The sequence below is a fragment of the Columba livia genome, chromosome 1 (assembly GCF_036013475.1).
Source record: "Columba livia isolate bColLiv1 breed racing homer chromosome 1, bColLiv1.pat.W.v2, whole genome shotgun sequence".
Classification (NCBI taxonomy): domain Eukaryota; kingdom Metazoa; phylum Chordata; class Aves; order Columbiformes; family Columbidae; genus Columba; species Columba livia.
The window spans coordinates 16,468,488-16,496,422 of record NC_088602.1 but is presented as its reverse complement, the minus strand read 5'-3'; the positions used below and the strand labels follow the sequence as shown (position 1 = coordinate 16,496,422).

General features: G+C 35.8%; 1 protein-coding gene across 3 annotated transcripts in view; it reads right to left on the bottom strand.

Moving 5' to 3' along the window:
• The window catches only part of DYNC2H1 (dynein cytoplasmic 2 heavy chain 1), a 166,287-nt gene that overhangs the window by 115,800 nt on the left and 22,552 nt on the right, over positions 1-27,935 (bottom strand). For 2 of the 3 annotated variants that reach the window (XM_065047277.1, XM_065047417.1), the window contains exons 23-52: positions 27,069-27,224; positions 26,866-26,980; positions 26,305-26,475; positions 25,736-26,118; positions 24,871-25,003; positions 24,668-24,785; positions 24,388-24,500; positions 24,179-24,298; positions 21,861-22,011; positions 20,136-20,338; positions 19,423-19,605; positions 19,034-19,216; positions 18,652-18,875; positions 17,742-17,857; positions 16,084-16,283; positions 15,173-15,437; positions 14,651-14,858; positions 14,133-14,262; positions 13,098-13,253; positions 11,803-12,062; positions 10,901-11,147; positions 9,194-9,345; positions 8,785-8,929; positions 7,482-7,584; positions 5,922-6,089; positions 5,677-5,801; positions 4,268-4,516; positions 3,687-3,795; positions 2,600-2,713; positions 1,639-1,781 (exon numbers count right to left, since the gene is read on the bottom strand). In XM_065047277.1, the coding sequence (XP_064903349.1) occupies positions 1,639-1,781; positions 2,600-2,713; positions 3,687-3,795; positions 4,268-4,516; positions 5,677-5,801; positions 5,922-6,089; positions 7,482-7,584; positions 8,785-8,929; positions 9,194-9,345; positions 10,901-11,147; positions 11,803-12,062; positions 13,098-13,253; positions 14,133-14,262; positions 14,651-14,858; positions 15,173-15,437; positions 16,084-16,283; positions 17,742-17,857; positions 18,652-18,875; positions 19,034-19,216; positions 19,423-19,605; positions 20,136-20,338; positions 21,861-22,011; positions 24,179-24,298; positions 24,388-24,500; positions 24,668-24,785; positions 24,871-25,003; positions 25,736-26,118; positions 26,305-26,475; positions 26,866-26,980; positions 27,069-27,224 (5,143 nt within the window). The remainder of the gene's footprint in view (positions 1-1,638; positions 1,782-2,599; positions 2,714-3,686; positions 3,796-4,267; positions 4,517-5,676; positions 5,802-5,921; positions 6,090-7,481; positions 7,585-8,784; positions 8,930-9,193; positions 9,346-10,900; positions 11,148-11,802; positions 12,063-13,097; positions 13,254-14,132; positions 14,263-14,650; positions 14,859-15,172; positions 15,438-16,083; positions 16,284-17,741; positions 17,858-18,651; positions 18,876-19,033; positions 19,217-19,422; positions 19,606-20,135; positions 20,339-21,860; positions 22,012-24,178; positions 24,299-24,387; positions 24,501-24,667; positions 24,786-24,870; positions 25,004-25,735; positions 26,119-26,304; positions 26,476-26,865; positions 26,981-27,068; positions 27,225-27,935) is intronic. The other variant, XM_065047353.1, reaches the window with a different exon arrangement.

Sequence of the window (27,935 nt, the reverse complement as noted above, 5' to 3'; positions counted from 1 at the left end):
TAAAACTGCACTTAAAAACAAAAACAAAAAACAAACAAAAATACAAACAAGCCAAAAAAACCCACCCACTACCAAACGACTCCCTGCTGAAGTTAAAGTGAAAGCACCCTGAAAAACATTTTAACTGCAGATGGAGGTGGTCCCAAACATTTTTTCTAAGAATAACTGTCAGTACAACCTGACGTTGAAATTGAGACACAATGGCAGGTGAAGAAGCCCCAGTAACCCAGGCAGAAATGGACACTCTTTGCCAGCTGCTCCCATGGCGCTCCTGGAGAGTGACCAACTCCATGGTCCAGATATGAAACCCATCATGGTGAGTCAATGTGAGAGCCCAGTACAGACCAGACTGCAGGGGTTACTGAATAGGAGGCTTGGGACACATTATGGGATGCAGTGAAAGTATTTCACATTGCACAAGACTTACTATGGGTTGATGAGGCAGGCACAAGAGTTGGCTGCCAGAGGGACTAGAAGGTCAAGGCCAACTGCCTCAGAGACTGTGGGGTCTAGGAATCGAATGAGACTAAGCTGCATGTGTCTGTGTGTGCACATGTATGCGGATGTGTCTGTGCAGGACGTAATGGGGAGATCCTATATCCAAGGCTACTGGACAGACTGGATGTTTAAGCCCAGTTACTGGAAGGATCCTCTGTCCGTGTGCGTGCAGGCAGAGTGAGGCCATCTAGACCAGCAGCTGGGGTGGACCTGCAGCCTGAGGAGCTTGTACATCCAGCTGCAGCAGCTGGGGAGAGTGGGAGATCCAGAGGCAACTACCAGAGAGGTTGCATGTCTGTGCCCATCTAAGAGGGAGATCCACATGCTGCACATGTACAGATTTCCCATTAACGGACCTTCATTGTGATCACTCAGAGAGGGGAACAGAGTTATACCAACTGTGCTGTTTGTGTTTGTGATGAGTTTTCTGCTTGTGTTGCTCTGTGTGGCCAATCACATGTATATATGCACTGTATATGTGTGTTTGTGTGTGTGCCTCCTGGAAATATATGCTCAGCTTCACCCCTGGTTCAAGCTGGGGCCATGAAGCTGTGGCAGCTTTGCCCCTATCAGGGTACTGGATTTGGCAGTCTCTTAACATATAAAAATAATATATATCTTTCTCAAACTTACACTGTGAACATCCTAAAATGAGCAGACTTTGATCCCAGAAAGAACAGACCTTTTCATCAAGCAAAACATTTAACGAAGATTCAAGCATAACACAAGGCTTACAGTGCAATCTTAGAGCTATAGCAGCTCATATATATATATATAGCAAACTTATTGGTAAACTAGCTTTCAGGCATACTAGTAACAGCAAATATCATCAGCAGAGTTTACATTAGCATTTGTATTTTGTTCTAAATGTTGTGTTTGATCGGAATCACAGTAATCAGCATTTTGTTCAATTCAGCCCACAGAGAGAACAAAACATAATATTACTGGTAAAATAACAATGCTAATATTATTTAACTGTTCTGTTGAATTTTCTGCCTTTGTATGCACAAATTGATTAAATAAGCACAGTGACAATTATTCTTTCACAACTTAAAATATTTTGGTATTATTCACCAAAGCTCAGTTATTTTCAGAGATGCTAATTTAAACAAGTAACAGTTTTTAGTTAAGGCAATTTACCTTTTTCAAACTGCTTTCTGACCAGGTTTCCATCCACAAAACCTGACATTTCTTGTACAGTGCTGGATTACTTTCACAGTTTATTGTGAAATTTAAATTGGTAGGATCCATGATCAAGACAATGTGCAGATTTTGTTGGATTCCTAGGAAAATGTAACATATTAAGTATTTAGTAGATACCAATCTGACTACATGTTGGTAGATTTATTGCAAGCACAAATCATTCACTGTCCTTCAAATACTTACCACAAAGTAATTTCTGAAAAAATATACTATTACACCACAGCACAGTAGGGCAGGAATGTTTATAAAGAGAACTTAAATAAATATATTTAATATCATGGATTCTCATTATGTATATTACAGTGTATTTTTTTAATTTAGAAGAGCTGACGGTATTTAAGCGGATAACACTAGTTCTTATTCCAATCAATATAAACCAACAGAACCACTTAGAAATAGTTCCAAGGCCACTGAGTATGACTGTCAATATCTGAATTATTTCAGTCACATTCTTCTATTTATTTGTAAAATATTTGGTCTTCTTGTTGACCTAGGGATGAAACACAAATAATTAAGAAACCTGTCTATAAACTTGCTTATGTCTACTAGAATCCAAAGTGATTTGTAGCTTTAATTAACAAATGGAAGCAAACTCCGTTATTAGATATAAAAGCTAAAGAAACCAGAAAATTATGGGGACAAAAGCTTCCTTCTTTCCAATTATTTTCAACAGCAGATTTCACAACAGCTTTGTAGAATATTCATGGATAAAAAACTTCAGATAGAGGAATAAATTTTAAGCTGAAGTTTCTTTGCTTTCAAATATCACACCGTCATCATTATTCCTGCCTGGTTTTTAGTAACTATCTGAAAGTTAAAAATACACATATTTTTTTCCATTATTATACCACTTTTGCAATCTTGTAATAAATTATAACTTATCATTCTGTCTACATACGGTATGTGAAATAGTTGAAAATCGGTCCTGTAAATCCATCTTGTGAAGCTTGATCCTTCAGAGGAGACAGCAATGCTTCTAATTCTTCTATTTTATATAGCCCAGGAACTTCTCCTGTTTGAAAAATGAATTTAAAATATCGGATCAAATACACTATAATTCTTCATATTCCTTTGAACGATTCCCTTGAGTTCTCTGTATAGAGAAGTTGAGTATGGCAGTATTCCACTCCATACTTTCAGGAGTATCATCCCATGTACACCATTCTTTTCATTATATCATGAAAACAACAAATTACAGTGATTCAATTTAAATTAAACAGCGTATTTTTAATATTACTGAAATATACTTCAAAAACTCATTCAAATCTACCCAAAGACAGTGATCCATACTGTGTACAAACCAAATCAAACCAGACTTGTCATACACCAGAAAAATGAAAAATGAGAGAGAGTAGTTATCAAGGTCCTTGGATGCAGAGTTTTAACACTGGATGACAAGAATCTGATAAAGAGTCTCAGATTTGCACCTGAAACAGGAAAATCTGAGTTCTTAAACTACTGTAGTTCCAAAAAACATTTAGTAAGTTAGACTCAGTCCTTTAATGATCTCTCTAATCGAGCAACAAAACTAGATAACAAAATAAAGTCACTCTTCTTATTTGTTATAATTTATAATCTCATCTTCAGAAAAGTGGGCTTTGCTGGTGTTCATTTAAGTAAAGGACACAGTCTATACAATCTAGTAAAACATGTGACACCTCTCAGTTTTGAATTTTATGAGAAAAGGGAAGCTGCAGAGTAGAATACATTAATATTTTGTTGTTACACTATTATAAATAACTCCTTAAGTTACTTAACTTGCAGCTTTGAGGAACCGAAAGCACCTGTACTGTAGGATAAGTTAAATGACAGCTAAGTGAACTTCCAGTCAGTTTCTCGGGTACCAGCACTCTAGCCAAAACAGTGTAGAAAGCTAATTAATGCTTCTGGTACGGACATAGTTAGAAAACAGCATCTAATTCTGCCTCATTGAGCTAACTCTGTGTGGTAAAAGTAGTGCCATAATCTTTATGGTCTTGTCTCACCTGAAGAGAGTAAACTGTTGATCATCTCAAGGAACGTGGAATGAACAAACTGATAGTCTTCAAGCAGCAACACCACCTGTTGTGCTTCAATGCCTGCAAGCTCCATCACCTAGAAGCAGGGAAAAAATTTAAATCTCAGTATATGGAATATATGTATTGTTCCTAAAAGATTGATATTTATTTGATTATATATTAGATATATATTTTCACCACAGCATCTAAACAGTACCATAGTAGAGGAAGAATATGAAAATATATACAAATATGAGAGGATATACATGAAAAAACCTTTCCAATATTCACATAAACTTAGAATTTATGAAATCCAGAATACTCATAAGAACAGCTCTGGTATTCAAAAAAGTAGATTTTTCAGGAAATTAGTATAAAGAGCAGTATGCACATCTTAACACTGAGAACTTCTAAAAATATAATTGTTTCATTTAGAATGCTGACATTTTGCTTTTCTTAAAATATCTCTTCACACAACACTTCTATGGTCTTCAAAATTCCCAAATTATTTTTTTTTTTTTTAATACACATCTATAACACAACAAAATGGAAGACACTGAGTGACTTACATATTTAAGATCATTTTTGAACTGCTTCAGCTCATAACCTCTGGAAATTTTGGGGGTAATCAGAACAGCTCCATGCATATGACTAACTAAAGAGGTAACTGTTCGACGACCTACACCACTCCGTCCTGCCAGCAGAAGTGATCCTCCAGGAAAACTCAGCACTCTGTCCACTTTAGACATATAACTGAGGACTTCTTGGAACAGTAAAATCTCTACCTCCTTTTTGTCTCGTCCATAATGAATAATACCCTATTAAAAAATAAAAAATAATTAAAAAACAACCATAAATACATTCACTAATAATAAATAAAAGCAGTAAGATGATAAAGTATCCAGCATTTAAAAGTTTAGAAAAAAGGCTTGAAAACTTGGGAAACCACACTGAGATTCATTATGAATAAATTATTTATGTGACAGAATTTAGATACCTCACATACCCTTTACCAGTCATGAACAGATCACATTACCCCAAACACTGGGATACCCTAGAAATCTGATATATTGAAATAAAAATCTACCACTGAATTAATTAAAATTAAATAATGGACCGAAACAAAGTCTGAGCTGTGTATCTGATTACAGATTAATTAATATTGGCATATCTTGTAAGAGTGTTTTAGGCAGCTAATTGCTGCATACTTGCAGATTATGGAATTTCCTAGTGAAACACACATAATAACAGACCCTAAGATTCAATTCTGGTCTTGCTATACTTAATAAAACCTCATCATTGAAGCCAAATATAATTGTGTAGTCAGAGAAAAACCTAAACTCTCTGATTACTGAAGATACTGAACACTATTATTTTCCATATAGTTTACTGGTCACAAGTTGGCAATTAAGGAGAGGGAGCAGCTTCCTATGTACAAGAGCAGTCCATCAAACACTACTAATAAGGGAAAAGGATATGACCTCAAAGGTCTCATCCTGAAATCAGTCATCCAGCAGAGTTAACATGTTTGCATTTCCTCAGCATGCTCATTTTTGTACTTTACTGTTAAAAGCATACCAAATCTCCAAACAATCCATTTTTATTTCTTCAAATAAAAATTGCACTAGCAAACTACAAATGAAGAAAGTAAACATTTAATAAATATAAATATTTTAGTACTCAAACACTACACAAAGATATATATGCACGTTTCTCAAAATTTTCCTCAAACTGTTGTGAAGCCTCAGCAAATGTGACTGATGCCCTTTCATTAAAATAACCTTGCTACATGATACTTCCTACTACCTGCCACACAGCTTCACAAACCTTCCCTCACCTGACCAAACACAAAAGATGACTCCTCAAACAAGTAGCAGATCCAACACTAAGCCTGGTGCTCACATGTCACTTCCTACAAAAACCATCTAGAATAATTGCTGTGAATCTTTGCTGTGTATATTATTTAATCTTGTCTCACTTTTTGAATAATATCTTTCAGGTCTGTTGAGTTCAGCCTGCCAAGTGGCCTCCCATGTGGTGGCAGTGCCTGTCCTGGTGTCATGAATGCCTCTCGACAAGCTCCCCAAGTTACATAGAAGACATCTGTGAAAATCAAAGGAAACATTCAAAAGTTTATGTGCTCAGCTCATAAGCTATCCAACTTGATCAGACTGATTTGATTGAGCAGTTTCAAGTTTGGGCAGAATGCCTCAACTGGTTTACCTGCCATATTGTCCAGAACATCTGAGCCCCAGTCACCCTGAAACACTTTCATCAAAACATTATCAAACACATGGAGTTCTTTCAAGCCAACAATTTTGTCACGGAACAAACAACGTGCTTCATACACAACAATTTCCAACACATAGTCTACGGTTTGTATTGATGATCCTACAAAATTAAGGAAAGATTTAACATCATACATTTAGAATAAACTCCAAATTTTTAAAATTTCCAATTTCAAAATATGAGATTGAAAATGAGTAAGTGAAATTACATACCAGCAGGAGAGCATCAGTAAAGAAGAAAAAAGAGAAAAAAGTAAACATTACGAATTTATGGATCATTACAAGAGAAAAGGAAACACAAGTTCTCTAGTTTAACACCAGCATTCTAATGAAAATGAATAAGGAGTTGCACACAAAGTAAAACAAAATTCCAGGAATTGAAAACAAAAGAGCCAGGAGATTGTTTTAAAGGGGAAGAAAAAGGCTTATAATAAATACTAACATAACAATAAATATCCAAAACAGTCTGTATTATAAACTGTCACTACAGAATACAAAGCTTCAATGTTCTTCACAAAAGAAGGTGAGATGAGTAAATGACATGCCATATTGCTCATCCCTGAAAAAGCATATGCATATGTCACCTTCAGATACAACAATGGAGTCCTTCAACAGGCTGCGATTACCCATTCATTGACTGTCAGTGTAGCTTCCTTCATTTAAGCTACATTTATACCATCTGATGATCCCAGAAAATAAAAAGAATATGAGCATAACATTCTTATCACTTTTATACCCTAAAAGCAGCCCTCTCTGTAGCCCTTTAATTAATTTAAGAGCTAAAACACAATAACAAATAATTGCTCATGACCTCGTAACAACAGCAATTTCAAAGAGAAAAACTATATTAGGAAGAAGCCTATGCTGTCTGTTTGGAAAAGTGCACAAAATTGAATACCTTTCCAAATTTAATCTTTTCCAAAGTTAAGGAAAGGACTTTGAGACTAGACTTCAACTATTAGACATTCTCAAACTGTGAGGATATTTGGGCCACTATACAAATATGTGTGAAATTTTATAGAGATAAAATAGTTTTCTAGATGTGTCTATATATTAAAAAGTGTTAACCGGGTCATAGATGATCAGTATCAGCTGTAGTTCCACAGCCACCTCACTAAGTTTATACAACCAGGCAAGCCTCTGGGAATTTAGAAAACAAGAAAAAAACACATAATACCCAAAAAAACAGAAAAAAATGGTGGACAGTAGGGGCTACACTTCAAGTTCCCATAGTAGAGAATGCAATCCCACCCTAATAATTTCCCTTAATCAATAAATAGCTCCCACACATATTTTAAAACATCACTGTTTACTATATGTTACAGAATGAACTGTTATGCATTTTTTTCCATCTACTGAAGCAGACAGTTCACTGTTTAGAAAGAGTATCGTAGGAGAATAAGTTGCATGTGAAATCAACAGTAAGACTGACATCAATAATTATTTAGACTATTTTAGAACTGCTTTGTAAATAAAAAAGAAAAAAGAGACTTACCACCTACTAAATCATATCTGAATAAACCAAGAACCCACTGAGTAAGAATACATGGTGTAAAAAGGTAATGACTGTGTTCATCCACTGTGAATTTCGCTCGTACCTAGGAACAGAATGGTGGGGTGGGGAGTGAGGTTTTAAAACGTAAAATCCTTGGTAGCGTAGCTTCAGATTTTTTCTAAAATAGGAGATAAATTAGTTTTCTATTAGGACTATATATTTAGATATTTTATTAATGCACTCTTCTTTTTAAAAGGCAGAGGTGAACTGTTTAAACTTTGTTTTCTGAGCACAAGAGATTTTTTCATAATTGGAACCTTTGTTCTGTGTAATTTTTGATGCAAACAACAACTGCATATGTGATGTCACCTAGGACTGTTCATTTTTTTAAGCAATATCAAATATTGTATAAAATGCAAATAAAATATGAAAGTCTAATATAAAACTACCTGAACCAGTAACACTCAGAAACTACAAAAGACTTACAGAAATACTAACTCTTCCCCCATATTTGAATTTACAACTCTATCTTTAATTCAAAGAATATCTGCCTTCATCAGTTAATTGGCCCTCATGTGATGAGATTTAAACTTAGATTTCTGAGAATACCTTGTTAATGTCATATGAAACTCCTGCTAACTGGTGCATGCCAGCAAGTGACTTACAGCTGCAGTCCAGTCACAAAGATTGGTTTTATACCTTGGTTCTGTCTAGATGGGGACATGCAGACAATCTTGGAACCTGCAGTAAGTGCTTACATCCCCAAGGTATCTACCCCAGTAAGTGTTTTGCTAGACGGAGGTCTAAAAAATTTTAAGTGGGATGATAAAATGAACTTTTGTGTCTAAACATCTACTTCTAACTGTATGAAATTTTAGAAGATAGTCCTTGATGTGTATAAGGGACTCCACCACTGTATCTCTCTTCTGTATTCATCATAGCATCCATAACATCTGAGCACATCAGAATCTTTAAATTATGCTATCTCCTCATTCAGTAAGTAGGAAAACACTATTATCCACCTTTTGTCAATCAGAACTGAAAGTACAGATGGGTTAAGGTACTTCCCAAAATCACGCAACAAATCTGTGTGAAGGCAAGAGCACTTACCACTTACTCAGTTTCCCTCTAATACCTAGGATTCTCTGCAAACAAGTAGCTTTAAAATTTAAATTATGAAAAAGATATAAACTTAGATTTTAATACTGATAAACCTGTATATTCTCTTGTTAATATCACAAGCTAATTTTTTTTTAAACTGTGAATTCTCAATCTCCTTGAAATAAGAAATGGAATTCCATACCTGTTCATACACTTGAACCATAGATCCTGCTAGCTGATGTATTTTTGGTAAAGAACCCCAAACGGGGTGATTTTTCAGGTTTTTGTGTAGTACAGGTTCCAAGTAGGCACTATAAATAGTCTGCAGTTGGTCTCTTTCTGGATAGCTATAAAGAAAAAAAAAGTCATCATTATGGACTACCATTGTTAGTTTTTTTAATTAAAATTATTCAAACACTTCACTGTTGACATGGAGCTGCAGATTACTCCTCAGCTGGTTTCTAGTGCCAAGAGGAAGCAAAGAGAAGGTCTCAAACTGCTAGGAAAGATTAAAAACTAGAACAGTCACATGTTCATAAAGACTAAATGCAGCAAGCAGCCTAGAGGCTGAATCTGAGTTCTGAGAGTCAAATTAATTTCCACATACTTACTCAATTGCACAGAGACGAACAATAGAAGTAAATCGGGAGGTGAGTTTATGTCGTCCTAATGTTCCTCCAGCAGACATGGAAGCCACAATTTGGATGTTTTCTAAACCAACCCATTCCAGATTTTCATCATAAAATCCTTGATAAGTAAGAACCTTTAAGAATTAAACAAATATTGTATATAAAGAAAGACAACAGAGTATCTTACAAAAACAAAAAAAATTAGTGAGAAGTCTACCATTATTACGGTTCTCTTTATTGCCAGAGGTCTACCCTCCTTTCTGTTTGCTGTCAACTGCAAACCTGCTGAGTGCACAGTCTGCCCCACTGTCCACATCATTAAAGATGTTAAACAGGTACTGGCCTCCAACTAGACTCCGCATCTCTGATCATGATCCTCTGGGCCTGGTCGTTCTTCAGCCAGTTTTTAACAGATCTCACTATATGCTTCTCCAGCCCGTACTACAACAGCTTTTCTGTGAGGATCTTTTGGGAGACAGCATCAACAGCCTTAGTGGAATCCACATAGACTACATCATGATCATAGAATCATAGAATCATTTGAATTGGAAAAGACCTTAAAGATCATAAAGTCCAACAAATAACCTAACACTGCCCAGTCTACCACTAAACCACATCCCTAAGCACCACATCTACACATCTTTTAAACACCTCCAGGGATGGCGACTCAACCACTTCCCTGGGCAGCCTGTTCCAATGCCTGGCAACCATTTCAGTGAATAGACTTTTCTGAATACCCAATCTAAACCTCTCCTGGTGCAACTTGAGGCCATTTCAGCTTGTCCTATCACTTGCTACCTGGGAGAAGAGACCAACCCGCTCCATGCTACAACCTCCTTTCAGGTAGTTGTAGACAGTGATAAGGTCTCCCCTCAGCCTCCTTTTCTCCAGTCTAAACGGCCCCAGTTCCCTCAGCTGCTCCTCATCAGACTTGTGCTCCAGACCCCTCGCCAGCTTCATTGCCCTCCTCTGAACTCTCTCCAGCACCTCAATGTCCTTCTTACGATGAGCGACCCATAACTGAAAACAGAATTTGAGGTGCAGTCTCACCAGCACTGAGTACAGTGGCACAATCACTGCCCTGGTCCTGCTGGCCACACTATTCCTGATACAAGCCAGGATGCTGTTGGTCTTCTTGGCCAGCTGGGCACACGCTGGCTCATGTTCAGCTGCTGTTGACCAACACCCCCAGATCCCTCTCTGCCAGGCAGCTTTCCAGCCACTCTTCCCCGAGCCTGTAGCGCTGCCCGGGGTTGTTGTAGCCCTAGTGCAGGACCTGGCACTTGGCCTTTTTGAGTCTCATACAAAATATCCATATCCACTACTTTCTCCTCCTCTACCAGGTCTGCAATATCAGCACAGAAGTTTATGAAGTTGGTCAAGCATGACTTGCCCTGGGTGAATCCATACTGACTACTCCTTATGATTTACTTGGCATTCATATGCCCGCTGAATTATAACTCATTGAGAAAAGCACTGTCTTGATTTACTTATGTATATAAGACAAATAAAAATGGTATCATTTCTGGCTGACACATATTCTGTCAAAGTACAAACAAAACATTGACAATGCCAATACAGATCCAGGATGTTAACTCTGAAAATATTCAATGTAGTTATTTACTATATACAATAAACTATTTCCAGTATACTTAAGTCTCTTTATAAATAACACAAATAAGTCTTCACCTGCTGAAGAAAAGACACGAGAGTGCTTGTTCCCCATTTATCAGGTTTGGGTAGATTGATATCCTTTAAGTACAAAACAAGCCTTTCACAGTCCTTTGGTCTGTATACTCGCCCAGTGTTTGTACTGATTACAATGCAAGTTTGACTCAATTTTTGCAGAAGATGTTGAGAGGTAGTTTGTGCACTGCAGTGAATGGTAGCAATCTGAGTGGATCGGAGCTGAGAAAATGCATAATGAAGCAGCATCCTAAAAAAGAAAATGTGTGCACACATACAAGCCTAAGTAACACATAAATGCATTAAAACACCGTGTATCCAAAGTTATCATATAATTTTTGAATTAAAATGCATATACTACATAATGTGATAGGTGATCCATGAGTTCTGCTGAATTAAACACTCTTGCCTTTATAATTGTAGTATTTTCCATTCAAGAAATTCAATAGCAGTGTAGTATAAAGCTGCACAAAACCTCACCTAAATACTTTGTTTATATTGATGTCACCCATCTAAATAAGGAACCTAAGATACGCAACAGGATGAGGTAAATCCAGTTGCCTGCACATGGGCATCTAGTACTGCTTGAGATGAGACCAGATTCTTTATGTGCCTTCCAGCTGTTGCTCTATGACAGCACATGTTTTTCAAAGGTCCTGTTTCATATCTAAAAGCCTCATTCCCATGTTTAAAAACCTCACTCAGATGTCTTAAGACACATAAAACTTTCCCTGGAGACCTTAATAACAGTTTACCTATTTGCCAACACAGGTTTGTTTCATTAATAACCTAAACAAGTGATTTTCCAGCAGAAAGTCATATGATAAAACCATTATAACAAAATATTTCAAACTTTGTCAAATAGCTAGAAGTATATTTCACTTAAAAAAGGAAATACTTTTTACCCCTTTCCACATCCTTCAGGACCCACAAGAAGAAATGGCTGCTTATTGTTAAAGTCTAGCCAGGGTCTAAAGTAATCTAAACCTCTCTGCATGTCAGGGGTTTGGATGACAGGAAGTGTCTGGAGATTACTGAAGTCATCAGCTGATAGATTTTCAGGTTTTTTCAGTTGATACAGCATTAGCTGTCCAGTGTCAGTGTCATAATATGTGTCCAGGGGCCTCCTAGGATCTGGTGGAGATTCTTGCACCCAACTGAAGATCTTTAAAACAAATAAAAATAGAACTTGTGTTAAATCCATACTCCTAATGACAAGATCTACAATTTCAAGTAAACTAAACAATATTCAAAGAGTATTTCTGTAAAATCAAATACTCAGTTCTTTGATTTGATAATTTTAAGCCTGCCTTTGAAAATTCAGTCATGTTATGCATATGTTTTATGATTAAGTCCTTAACTAAACAGTAACATATTACTCTTCCACATACTACTCCTTCATAATACAAAAAACATAAAATAAACTGTATTTAGCAAAGCTTTATAAAAATGTTTTTCATATTAGGCAACAAACATAGTAATAATAATAGTCATAAGAACCAGATAACTCCTTCATATGCACCAATAGCTGATTCTAGAAGCTGAGTCTAAACCTTGACCATCTCTCCTCTATATATGATATAGCTCCAGGCTTTTTTTTGGAAGGAATTCTCTCCAACAGAAAACCTAAGAGTGATTGTGGAGATAGCTATCTCCAGGGATAGTATGTTCTGTAGACACTATGGACCAGTATAGCACAGAGTTTTTCAACACTGCTCCCTAGTCCTTGTGCCCTTAAGTATCCACACAAAGACAGAATCATACCCCAGCACATACAATACATAACCTCAAAATAATGCTGTCAGAACACCTCCCCAGTGCGATGTAACAAAGCCCTCACACTATTATTTCAATCATTCTGAACAGAAAAAAAATATATCTATCTATATCTGTATTACATACACACACACATACAGTCTGCTATAGCGGGTCCTTGCACAAAACAGTCCAGACAGAGGCCATTCTGTATCTCTTGGTGCAGCACCAAGATTGCTGTCTGGACTCAATGCACTTTGCAGCATTATCAGTGACATATGAAACATTCCTTTACTTCTGAGCTTTTTCCCTATAGACAGCACAGACTGCAAACCAATTAGAGCACAGATATTCTATTATTGTAAATTTGCATTGTTAGAAGTCAGAAAGTCACTGTTCATACTACTGAGAATTTTTTAATAAACTTGCTGGAAAATATTATTACCTCTTTTGCAAATTCTTGTCGTGATTTCATGTTCAGATTGCCACCAAGACCCCGTAACAAGTTAATAATAAACTGTCCACGATCAGTACATCCATGAAGATGAGACAGTCCATTCATCACAGTTCCAACTAAACTGGTTTCTACCACACAGTCATTCTGTAAATGGCAAGTCGTAATAAATTTAAATACAGGTTTTCTCCTAAATAATGTTTTGTGCGACATAAACCACTTGTTCATTGCAAATACAATTCCTTCAGAAGAAAAGAGGTAGGGAAGCATCCAGACTCCATAAGAAAATATAGCATATACAGAAGAGTTATCTTGATGTATGTCTCAGAATCACAGAATCCAGATAATGCACAAGGTTTAGGACTATCTTTTTGCAATACTGCTATTACATATTAACTTTCACCTATTAAAACATCTTTCAGTTAAGGTTTCGATCTGAATCCTAAAGTGCTAAAGTTATATCCTTAAATCCGGGACAGATTAGTGGGAGCTGTGAAAATTTACCATTCTGAACAATGATTACTTTTTCAGATATGCCTTTATCAGTCTTTTTAAGTGTCTAGCATTACATTTCTCCCCAGTCTATTACAAACTCCAGTCTACGCTGTGCACAAATTTTTGCACTTTTTTTTGTTATAGTCAATAACTTAAATTTAGAAAAACAATGTCTTCACTTCTTCATTTTTCAGTTTCATTCAGACCTTTCAGGTCTTTGAAAATATGTAAAGAAATGTACAGTATAGAAAATTAAAGACAGGTATTAACTGTCATAGAAATATATGGCTTTTACTAGTCAAAATTCTATTAAATGTTTCAAAACTTTAAGTGCAGAAATTCATTTTTGGAAACCGATTAGAATGGCTGTAGTATAAATCTTATGAAGAAAACAGCAATCATAAAGCACTGAGTTATTTTTATGCTTGAAATTTAAAAACTAATATGAATGATCTCTTCAGTGTTAAACTAGATAAATGTTAACAGAAGCTTAACAGAAGCTGCAAATTGATTAAGAATTCAGTTACTAACCTTCTTCACAACCCAGTTTAAAGCCTTTTCAAAATAGTCCCCAATCCAATTTTCAAGGTTGTGTCTGCATTCATCTGGCTGACTTCTTAGCCAAGACTTTATCAGAGAATTAAGATCTGTATCTTCATCACTAAGTCAAAGCAAAACAAAACAAGATTCAAACAAATACAAGGCATCCACATCTTCACAGACTGGTTCAAAGTGAACAAAAAAAAAAATCTACTAAAAGTTCAAGGAAAGACTTCAACAAGAATTTCTAACCAATACTTGGGTTCTCTTTGGGTCACACACAAAGAATCCACCACATCTCTTTCAAATAGTCTGAGATATATTAGCCAAAATATTATGACAGGACAGTGTAGAAGGGACATACAACCTGAAGCAAACTCCCCCAGTGATTTGCTTCCTAAGCGTAAGCAAGTAAGTAAATCACTCTATCCACTTTAGACAATCTTTCAATAAAAGAAAAGTAGGTATATCTGCTTACTTAAACAGTATGTAATACTTCTGTGACTTACCTCAGAAAGATCATCCCCATCCGAGATATTGTAGCAGGAGAGGCACAGCTAAGGTCATGAGTTTCAAATATAAAGTTGACATTTGAGCCAAACTGAATTCTTTCTCCACTGGGCATAGTCAACAATCTGTTGTCATCCAAGACAGAGTTCAAAGATTCAATCCATTCAGGATCAATATCACCATCACAAATTATCCATGAAGTAATATCTATTTCCAGACACAAAAATAAAATACCAAACCAAATAAAAATATTTGAAGAATATCAAACCCTTGCTATTTTAACACTCTAACTTAAATACAAACAGTTTAAAGATATTTCTTATATATTTTATCTTCTCATGTCTATTTTTGCTTTCTTATCACAAAATTTAGAAAGTACATGTCAGTGTTCTTGACTATGACTGTCACCAAAAGTTTTCCTTACCTTATGCACAAATAATAACATAATATACAAATGTAACTGAAGATAAACTGTTTCAGTAATTTAAGCATAATGATGTTTAACTCCCTGACAAACTCACCTCGAGGTTCTCGTACCACTTGTCGAGCACTGTTTGTAAGCACACCGTCAGACCATTCTCTGGTGTCCATGTCAATATGGCCTAGCAACTGATGTCGGGGCATGGCTTTGGGATTCATAGTGTATTGCTTCACTACTTTGCCAATTTTACCAAGAGCTGTCTTTAACATCCGCCAAAGAGTTGATTTACCTGCACCACTTGGACCTACAATAACTACACCCATTCTTTGACGTAGTTGTTCGTATAATTCCAAAGCCTTCTTGATCTAGATAAGAAAAGAGAAAATGGCTATGTGAAGTTGTAAAGCTAAATCAAACACATTCTTTTTAAATGTTTTTCCATCTCACTTCGGATGCAGTCACTTTGTTTCTATAATTTTATTTGTTGAAAGAATAGGCATTTGCAGAAGGCACTAAAATTATGATACTGAAAATTATAAAGAAACTTATTTTGCGTGTTAGAAGCGTTTCAATAAATTACTAATATAAAAATTCCAGCCCTCTTTGGGCATATTTTTACTGAGAAGTTAACAAACCTTTAGTCACAAAACGTCATCCAGCCCTAATGAATATAAAGGAGACACAGAACTGCTTGATAAAACCAAATATTCACATATTTAATTCTTTCACTGTCCAAAACATTCACTGGAGTTTGTACGTGGCTTGAACAACACTGTATGTCATGTGTCCACATCTTAATTTTCCTTGCACTATTTTTCTTTCAATTATAGCTGATCTACCATGCTTCAAACATAGTTCTATTTTCATATACATGTATTAGAATCTAACTATTAGTCATTCTAATTTTATAAAATATTTATTTCAAAAGTAAACAGAAATGAGTCAAATTAATCTAATATTAATCAGTTCTAATGTAGAATAACTCGTTTTGTTGGTGTAGCTGATGCTTACCTGGGTGCTTATAATTTCCAAGTTTGCTTCTTCAAAGACTTGTTGTAAAGCTGTAGTTAACTCAGCATACTCTACATCTTTGAGGTCAATGCCAGGAAATACATCTTTAACCAGTGCATCAAATCGTGCGCAGTCTGCAAATGTGAGCTTTGACATGGTGTTAAGCCGCAGAGCTTGAACCACCATGTGACTTTCATTAACTGGAAATAAAAGCAAAGCAGCCAGATCAGTTTAAGCTGTTTGTTGCTTTATTTTTCTTTGGAAACAGAAATGGGCACTTGAGCCCATGCTGCTAAGATGTTGAAGGTGGAATCATAACACAGACTACATTCCAGTTCATGTACTACTCTACTTGGAAGTTAGATGAGTGCCTAACTGTAAGTATCATTTATGCTCACAAACATATTCTATACACATGTAAGATGGATACAATGCTGTCCAAATAGTACACAATAGCCTAAGGATTGAAGTGTGACTAAGATCAGTAGTATCTGACAGCTTACTTACTAAAGCACTCATGAAAGAAATTAAGGACCTGGATTCTAGACCTGACTCTACCAGAGGCAGTTTGAAGTCACATCTCTCAAGTGCATCTTAATTAACTATGAATATTCCAGAAGTGAACACTCTGCACAACTCCCCTTGCATCTGAAGTACCATGGAAATGGAAATGTTTTGGTACCAGAAAGAAAACAGCCACAAGAAAGCTCTCCTCTGCCAGAAAAATACACTTAGGATGAGAAAGGCACAGGGCTCTGATCTCTGTTTTTTTCCTTTTAAAATCAAATTACTTTCTTATGTAAAACAGGTACATTTGCAGAGAGCAGGACCCACAACTACAGGTGAAAAATCATCCTGTGTTTCTGCCCTCCTTCTAGATGCATGATTGCCCCAAAACAGAATGCACTGTAGCCTAAAATCAATACAAGGGACAAAAAGTGTCATTCCCTTTTCCTGAGGCTTTTCCCCAAATGTTCCAAACTTTAGGGATTAGTATACCCTTCTAGAATTTGGTAAAATTTGGAAAAAGTTCGAGGTTTTTCATCCTGAACAATGTCTCAAACACAAATATGGACAAATTTTCTAAGCAACATGATAACCAGTTAAGAGGAAGAATGTCCTAAGGATGTGAAATGCTCATCCATCCCACGCTCTTAATTCCCACTTGTTTAATATCCAAAAAAACCCCAATAATTTAATTTTTTTTTTAAAGTGACCCAGTCTAGACCAACACCGCTATCATTTCTACCTGTCCTTACGCTTGTGTCTCTCTACCAGTCTGAATCTAATGCTATGCGACAATTTTAGCGATCCACAAGTAGGATCAAAATGGTCTGATGACTCAAGAATAACGACAGCATCAGCGGATTAACTTTCCTAAGCCAAGTGAAAACAAGAATCTTTGAGAATCACTCAAAATCATCCCAGAATAAAGTCCTATATCTATATTCTTATCATATAAAAGCTCAGTCTAGAATATGACAAGAGTATTTTGTGATCTCCTAATAAAGGCAGACTTTCACAGATATTTTTTCTTTTCTAAATTGCCTCCAGATCCAAGCCATGGCTTCTCAAAACTCCAGTGAACAAGAAAGCTGTAGTGAATGATATCTGTACAATATCCTAAGTAATCAAAAGTTTGGCATAGTCAATCTTACTTTCTTGCTTTGCTTCACTTTTCTTCAGCTGATGAAGAAGACTGCCACAGCCTCTCAAAACAGTCTTCAATGCTCGTAAACCCCAATCATAGTGCTGCTGTGGTGTCAGAAGCTCCCTAAATTTAAAAATAGCAATATTGTAATAAGATTTAGGTGACAGTACCTGAAACTTTTGTTTCACAAATGAATATGTTCATACTGTTTTTGGGGAAAAGAGAAATTGGCAAGTACTTATAGTGCCATCTGTAATGTAGTTCAGAGATTCAAGAAATGACACACTGAAATTTTCAGAGCGAGTATATTCAACAGCTAATGTATTTATTATTGTCCCAAACAACATTAATTAAAACCACTGAACTTCGTTCTCTCTAATATGCATACCTATAACCAAATAGTCACTTGCATTTCAACAACTTCAAGATTCTAAATCCAACTCAATGCCTGTGAGCATTCACATGCTCACATTCATATTTAGTGAGCATAACAGGGGAGCAGTATTTTGCCACCTTGAGATTATAACTGCATTCCAGATATTTTCACACCTGAACTTCCCAACATATTGCCATATTTTTACCTTAGAAGTTAAATTAATAACTACAGAGATGCATGGTTCAGATGCATTATTCAGATTTAAGAGCTGTATGGAATGTAAAACTTTACATGACTCCAAATCTTTGGTTTTATATCTAGTTTTGTTTCTGGCACACAGCTTTCTGCAATATCCAAGACATAAAATGTTACAGAATATTAACAGAGAGCACATGCAGATTGTATCTCAAGTCATGCTTAGACATAGATTAGGTGGAGAAGAAACAAGATTGCAGTGACATAACCAGAAGGATCAATGCTATAATAAAAGGAGGAAAGAGAATGAATGGGATGGAGGGGAGGGAAGCACAATACAACTTACCTTGCTAGATTAAAAATAGCCACTAATTTTCTACCAAGTATTTTAGCATCCTTAAAGCCTTCTGAATATAAAATCACTTCTGCAATGAGTTCGTTGTCTGGATGAGTCATAGCAACTGGCCTAAAAAGTTGTTTGAGGTTATCAGGCAGCTTTTGTCTTCCTCCATAACCTTTTCCAGCAGGATTCAGCGTGATAAAAATTCCAGAATTATGATCCATTTCAACCTAGTATTAGAATTGGATTGTAATAGCATATTGTCATTTGAAATAGCATTGAGAAATGTTGGGTGGACTACATTTAGTTGCAGTAGTCAGTTTTTAAGTTCAACTCAGTTGTTTATAGACTATTTTTATAAGAAGAAAATAAGTAAGTTTTGCTGTACCTTTTTGCCAAGCATCTCACATACAGGACTATGTTTCTTCAATGCATGTTGAATTGTCTGAATCTGCATGGATACTGCAGACAATACAGCTTCCTCAAGTCTATTGAATTCATCAAAGCAGCCCCAGGCACCACACTTCACTAAGCCCACAAATATGCGCCCCATTGACTTCACATCAATGCCCTTAAAATTAAAAATAATAATACTATTAAAATTCAAGTAACAATAAACTATTGAAAGGCTGTCTTCCCAGCTATTAAAAAATATGTCATTGAAAATATCCACAATGGAAAATGATAAATTATCAGAAGTATTGCTAGAATATCATATTGCTTTACAAAGTATGGGCATAGATATCCATTTCCTAAATTGTACAGAACCATATTCACCTCATCACAATTAAAGACTAATACTTGTCTTCCAAGAAGTCCACCCAAGGCCTTTACTGATTCTGTCTTTCCAGTTCCAGCTGGACCATAGGGATTTCCTCCAAGGCCCATCTTCATGGCCTGAGTAAGAGTTAGGTAACACTTATCTGTCAAAGGTGTATAGACAAGTTTAGGGGAATTACCCTGCGGAAAAAAAAAATAAAAAATATAAATATATATCTATATATATATATATCGGGAGACAGAAATTATTGACGATGTAATTTAATTCAATTCATTCATAAGTCATTAATTTGAAAACATGACACTAGCATCAAGATTACTGTCTCATTAAGTATATGAATTTGCTTACAGTTATGAAGTTTTCCTAATTTTATATCAAATGTCAAAGGATTGTGCAATTTTTTTTAGAATTACAGAAAAGGAGTCAACACAAGTGAAACTGCACACAGACATATAAAAGTAGCAAGCATATTAGAAAATATTTATGTGATACTGTAGCTGCTTTCCATACAACTTACATTTACTCCATCAATATCAAGAATGAAAATGATTACTCTATCTTTTAGTATTTTTTATGAAACAGTATGCCAAGGACACAATAAAGCTGAAACAAATGGCAACAGTTGGGAGGCAACCAGCAGCATGTGTGAGATGAGAAAGTGTTTGACACATATATAAAAGCCACGAAGTAAAAACTAAAAATACCACACCTGATATTCGTAAGTATATTGGAGTTCAGCATCTACCATCTGAACATAACATTTTTGGTCTTTCATATAAAACCTCAGCTGTTTCTTCCAAGCCCAGTCTTCAACACTGTGCACCTGAGCTTGATTCAGCTGCTTCACCACATCAATGTTATGAATGATATCGAGAACCAGAGCTTTAAGCTTGAGCTCAAGGATTCCTGATTCTGCAAATAACCACAAAAAAACACCATCACAACAGCGTAGTAAGGAAGATACATTTTACTCATTCTCAAGTTCATTTTGCTGCTTTCTATTATCTGCAGATTTTATTTAGATCTTCCTTCAACTGTATATAGAAATATTATATATTACCTAAAGCAAGCAGCATAAAATGAGATCCTGACAGAGAATGCGAATCATCTTGTAACTTCAGTCATTTAGAAGTGACTTTGTCTGCCTCTACGCTCAATAGATAAGAGACAGAGGCTTTTCTGGAAAGCAATTTATTCCAGGAGTGTTTACAGCTATGTCCGCTTTAGACATCAGTGTGGCACAATCTGCTAATTGATCAGCTGAGGATCTGAAAACCATACTACACACACTCTGGACATTTGACTTAGACTAATTAGTGTGATGTGGAATTAATGTTCATTAGCAGATTTGGTGTATTAAGTGTACTCTAAGAAAATATTTTCAAATTTGGTTTCTTTTGAAAGAAATCCAGTTTGTGTACTCCTATACCATTCCATGATGGGAAGTAAACTAAAGTAAGTGGCAACTTACTTTATCAGGCAACTCACTTAAAAATCACACGTATTATCCAAACTAAAAGGTTATTGTAAATGTATTCTACAGTAGATACAATTAATACTCTTTATAACTGATGACATTTATCAAATGGCTTATAGAAAGAGCACAGAAAAGGAGCTTAGACAAAGAACCATATTTACAGACTGCTGAAGGTAGGTGATATAAATCGTACTCCTGTTTAATATATCAGATGTTAACAGTTCATAAATTCTAAACTAGAAGTTAATACAGTAAGCAGCTGCACAAATGCGGTGGAAGATTGTCAACATATCCAATTGATTCTTTTTATATGTGTAGAGTAAGGAACCATCTCACCTAACTTACACTATAGAATTTTACATCTGAGATAGTTATTCAAAGCCTCCCTTCTCATCAAAAGAGAGGAATAAACACTCAAAGTCATAATTATTCTAATTCATTTGGACTATATGAGATTCAGAACATGATGTCTTGAGAATAGCTATTTTATTGGTTTTGCTAGAGGTAATCAAGAATTAGTAGTTCAAATGCACATGAATACATCTAAAATAGAAACTCACCTACAGAGTTATACAGAACATATTGACATGACATAATGTACCTCAACTGCTGTTTGGACTGTTACAGTGAAACATAACAGTAGAGCACAGTTCAGGAAGTAAAGATAAATTATCAGTTAATATATTAAAAATATATCTATAAATAGTTAATTAAAATTAGAGATTTGCAAATATATAAATGCTGCAAGATCGTTTTTCATCTAAATAAAAATTCATTGTTCACTCTGAAACATTAAACACACTAATCTCGGTAGTGACAGGTGACCCAATTTATGTAACTCTATGAGTTCAAATCAAGACAATTTTATATAACTTCCTGTTTAAATAAACAGAATGTTAAATACTATATAACTACATGGTCATTACAAAGAATTACATACTACTTATCATTTTATACCTGTATTCCCAGTATCTTCTATACTAGCATCAATGCTAGTATAGTGTTCCAGTTTAGCCGTGAGTTCTAATTCTAGTTGTTGCAGATTATGGTCTTTGATAGCATTTTCAACATCTTCAGTGAACTGAATTTGTTCTGCCAGGGAAAGAATCTTTGGAAAAGAAAGCTCAAATTACATTTTATAAATACAGAAGACATAAATAAAAGTTTTTCAATTAATTTATAATTGTTTATTATTTCTGATAGTTAAAGGATTTTACTGTATCATTTTTAAACAAAGCCACACATTTCCTGTGCTCTTAAGAAAAAATATAGCCATACTTAAACCTGAAAAATTTAGCGAAAACTTATGTAATCTAACACTTCAAGTCCCTTAGCTTTAAAGTATCTTTTCACAGTAAATGATGTGTCAGATGGAAACTACCACACTGTAGGCCTGCTGAGAACATACTCAACAGGCTCAGCTGTACCTCTGACTTTTCGTGTCACTGATCTGCTAACCCAGTATTTTGCATTCCAGTTTCTAACACTCCACTTATATTCTAATTCCTTTAAGTTCACTGGAAAAGCCTTGTCTGAGATATGAAGGTTAAGGCAAACTTGGAACTGGAAAGATCTGTATCAAAAAATTTCACCGATTATGCCAATGTGAAGATTGGTAACACTAACTACCTCCTGGGGGAGGGAGACAATGACAGGCAGGTCCGTAAGGGAATGACAGACAGGATCACTGAGCAAAGGGCATGGGGTGATGTGATAGAAGAGATCACAAAAATCCACAAAATGAGGAATGAGGCTTAAGCAGGGTCACCTCCACTACTGGCATATCAGCAAAGAAGTGCCTACAAGGCACCGTTATAGAGAAAACCCTCAAACCCTCTCCAGAAACTCAACATGCTGTGATACCTCTCTGAAGTGCCTGCACACTAATGCAGAGACTGTGGGGAAAAACATAATGACTTAGAGATCTGTGTGCAGCTGCAGGGCTGTGACCTTGTTGGGATCATGGAGATGTGGTGGGATAGCTCCCATGGCTGCAGTGTCGCAATGGAGAGATACGGTTTCATTAGGGAGGTCAGGAGTGGCAGATGAAGAGAGGAATTTGCCATTTACGTAAAGAGAGCAGCTGGAGTGCATGGAGCTCTGCTGGGGGATGGATGAAGAGCCAACTGGGTCAGAATTAAAGAAAGGACAGGTCAAGGTCACATTATAGCGGGTATCTCCTACAAGCCACCCGACTAGGAAGAACAAGTGGATGAGGTCCTCTAGAGACAGGTAGGAGCAGCCTCATATTCACAGGCCCTGGTCATCACAGGGGACATTTCCCACCCCAGTACTTGCTGGAGGGGCAACACAGCAGGACATAAGCAATCCAGGAGGTTCCTGGAGCTCATTGATGACAACTTACTCTTCCAAGTGACAGAGGAGCCAACAAAGACAAGTGCTTTATCGGACACAGTCCAGTGAAAGGTCACAAAGATGATTAAGGGACTGAAGCATCTCTCCTATGAGGAAAGGCTGAGAGAGCTGTTCAGCCTGGAGAGGAGAAGGCTCAGGGAGGGATCTTATATATTTCTATAAATACCTGAAGTGAACATTTAAACAACGGAGCCAGGCTCTTTCCAGAGGTGCCTAGCAACTGAACAAGAGGCAATGCGCACAGGAGGCTCAGTCTGAACATTAAGAAACACTTTTTTACTCTGAGAGTGACTGAGCACTGGAATAGGTTGCCCAGGGAGGTGGTGGAGTCTCCATTCTTGGAGACATTTAAAAGCCATCTGGACATGGTCCGGGGTGAACTGGCTATAGGTGGACCCGCTGGAGCAGGGGGTTGGACCAGATGATCTCTAGAGGTCCCTTCCCACCACAACCATTCTGTGATTGTGTGATTCTCTGTGCTACTGGTCAAAATTGCATGGAAGAATTTCATGTTCATAACTATTTCTCCTTATACAGCCTATGTAAAGAAACTATATTTTAATCAGATTCAAAAAGGTCTTTTTATATTACTAAGTCTTAGCTGCCCTGCATGTAAAATTCACTACCAACTAAGATCAAGATGTACATCAAATTTAATAAATAGATGGATGTTATAATAGATTGGGTGCCATGTAAAAGACCTGAGTATTTCAAATGTTTACGAAAGAATTAAAAGAGCCCATTTTTTAAGAATTTCTCTATACTATAAGTTAATAACATGGATTTGTTTGAAATTATTTTTTTCCAAATTCATATGTGCACTTCTTTATGAGACTTCAAAAAATAACATATTTGGTAAATCCAAGACTACACAGTGGCATTACTGGATCAACTACTACCTGGGAAGGAAAGAGCGATGGATCAATTGAACCTTGTGATTTTTTTCCAGCATCAACACAGTCGATTAACATTTTTTTCAGGGTCTCCTTCATCTCCAAAGCCAAACTGTTTAGCCACACCTGACAAAGAGATGAAAAAACCTCAAAAGTTACATTACAAAATAATTTCTCAAAGATGCCTGAACTATACTTGGATGTTATTTTCTTACCTCCACATCATTTGACAGAAGAACTTTATTTCTAAGTGGCACAGTTTCTCCTTCTACAGACTTCATGGCAACTATGTACTTAAATTCTTCATCAAAGCTCACACTATTAATGCCTATGAATCAGAAAATAGCAATGAAGTTATGTATTGTTAAAGTCAAACATTAATTCCTTAGTGTCAAATAGCAGAAAGACAGGAAAAAAGTCTGCAACAGATTATTTAGCATTGAAGAACTTATTTTCTAAGTGAGTACATTTCACAAATGAAGATTAATGCATTACCAGCAAAAAGTTTCTTAAGATGAGACTGGATAACCAGAGGATTCGTGGACTGTCCTAAAATTTCTAATAAGTCATCATCTCCAATGAAATAGAATCTTGGAAATGCTGAGCGCTTTTCCTATATAAAAACAAATCAGTTTTGTTAATTTAAAATCAAACTCATTGTCTTTCTTTATAGAAAACTATATTAATGTCAACTGTACCTCCAAAAATTCATTCAAAGATTTCTGACATCTCTGAAGTTGGTCAAGTATGGTAATTAAGTTATTTCTTACTCCTGTCCGGGCATTCAGTGATATTACTCTGTTGTCACTCTTGATTTCTGACATAACGGATCTTGACAGAAAAAAATTGAATAATCCATAAAACAACCATTACAGTTTTAAACTGAATATTATATACATGTAGTTATGCAAATAAAAATTAAAGCATGGGTAAATCACTTAGGTAACTTTCAGTTTTCAGTATTAATGATTAAACATTTCAGAAATTACATCAATGTCTCTCCAATGTAATTGAATAACTTTTTCTTGCTAAAATTTCTCTACCCAAAACCAAGAAAACTCAACTCTTGACTTCTATTTCCCCCTAAAAAGTCATTTTAACTCAAATAAAGACAGATAATAAAACATCTCTCTCTCAAATCTCCTCTCCTTTTATCTCCTTGACTTGTTTGGAACAAATAAACCATCTGTTTCTCCCAGAAGTCTATCTGTGTACTTTCTTAGTGAACAAAGTCCTTGTCTTCAACAACAAATTATTCTTGAGAAAACAATTACATCACTTTTGCTTTTGTTGACAAGCTTGATTTTGTGTTTGCTGGCCTGTTTCATGATCTTCAGCATTTCATGTGATTCTCTTCTTCACATGCACACCATTACATGAAAACCACATCACCACCTTTATTTGGACCTACATCACTGCCACACACCTATACCTACTGAATTCCTGTTGCTGCCCTTCATCTCTTTATATATTCCAATTGTTCCATGTATCTTCACCATGAAAAATGTTCTAGCCTACATGTGTCAAAGATACAATAGAAAAGTCACATTCTACAACACTAACCTGAAGTCTTCATCAACTCTGTTAAAACGAGCCTGTTCTTTGGGCAGAGCTCCACGACCAAATATTGGTTCCAAATATACCCATTTCCTTTGAATTTGGTTTAAATTTTGCAGATACTCATCCAACTCAGCCAGCTTTTTCTCCCAGATAGACACTTTATCTTCAAAACCCTTGTAATATGGAGAGTCCTTGAGGGACTGTAGAAGACAGCGATGATCTCCAACTTGGTTGACTATGTCTTTCCAGTCTTTAATAAGTCTGATAGTCTTGCCTTGGCTATCTTCATAATCTGTTAATGTAAAGACAGCTCCAACTCCCCAGAGTTCAAGCTCACGCAATGCTTCTCTGATTGTGACTTCACCTTGGGCCCGACAATTCAAATCCTATTTAGAAGCATAAATAGATTTAAATTCAAACTACAGAGCTTGCAATAAACTTTTCACTCAAAAATATAACGTAAATTATATTTCTACAGTAGTAGAAATATAAATATGCATACAGAACAAGATATAGTACATAAAATAAACCATAAGATAAAATAGAATATCTTTATTTGAAATTATTCATACCTTAAGTTCTGTTGCTTTTTCTATAATGGCATCTGTCACTTTTAGCAGATCTCCAAATAACAAACCCTCAAGTGTAGTGCCTCGGGGAAGACCCAGAAGACGAAAGAGATCCAGCCAATGGTCTGGAGAAAGATGTTCTCCTCTTACATATTTTAGGAGTGGAATTATCATCTATAGGAAAAATGTCTATGTGAATCCATTTAGTCTTTGTGAAAACTTTCTCTGTTTGATTACAGACTGACATGCTATTCAAACAAACAAACAAAAAAGCCATTCTTAAACTGAAGCCCATTTTTTTCAATTCCTGAACTTAATGTTTGTATGAGGAAAACTGATTGCTAAATGTGTCTATGTAAACTGTAATGACCCTCCTGTTAACAGCAAGGAACTAAAGGTTCTCAAAATAAGCAGAATGTTCAAAAACAGTACCGCAAAATATTTTGTTAAATTGTAACTGGTTTTATAATAAGAACTGAAAAATGAGCTATGGAATGAAGTATATTACCCAGTAATGCCAAAACATTTTTTGTTTTATACCCATTTCCCTAATTATCATCTTACTTTATATTTGTCCACTTCTTTTTGCAATTTTACTGTCATTACAGAATGTTCTTCCATCTTCCTTATTTTTTCATGCCAGTTAAACAAAAATTCTTCAAATAAGTATGTTTTACTCCTGCATGAAAATCAAATATAAAAAGGTAATAAAAATGCAGTACTATAAACACGTGTGTGTCCATGAAAATAAAGTAACAAAATCATACCTAAAAGTAATCCAATCCTCTTTGGCTTTTTCCTGAAATCCTTGATAAAACTCTTCATACAACTCCCAAACTTCTGCACAACTCTTAATATCTTGACATACTACTTTTGATAATGAGAAGTCAGGCTCTTCCAACTTAAAATGATGGCATTCTTCACTGAATAAAAATATCATTTTATCATACATTACATTATTCCACTCTACATTTATCATTTAAGAAATTGTATCACAAGGAAATAATTACACTTTTTTAAGAAAAGCCATTTGCTTCATTGAAGAATATCGCTGCAACTGTGATTTCCTTATAGTTCCTTCTCAAATAGAAATAATAAAAGAATACCAGGGTTAACTCTCCTACACAGTGACCTTCTCCCCTATTCAGAATTATTTTCCATAAACTTTCATTTCTTTCATATTTATGAGAAAAATTAATTACTTTCTGCCCCTGAAAATAAAGCCTGAAAAAAAATTGTTTCTTCCTCTTAGGTAGAAAGAATATGCTAATTTTATTTACTATCAGATTTAAGTGCCAAGCTAAGAATTTAAACAGAAAACTTTGTCCACTCAAGATTTGCAATAATGAGCTTAATGACAGTAAGTACCCAGTGGAAAAATCCTTTCCTTTTCCACAAAAGTCTATCAGATCGGACACTCAAGAAATGGGAGAGGTCAGCTCGTGCCCACTGAAGTTACAACAGAACTGAAGCAATAACTCTCCCTAACTGGACCAATACCCCAAACCTTCTCTTAGTGAGAACTTCAGAGGTCAGAACGAAGCTGTCAGTGTACAGACTCCCTTACTTGAAACCTTAAGAGACTTCTTGAATTTTTCAATCCAAAATAATTCAAAAAAATGCAGCTCGGCAAA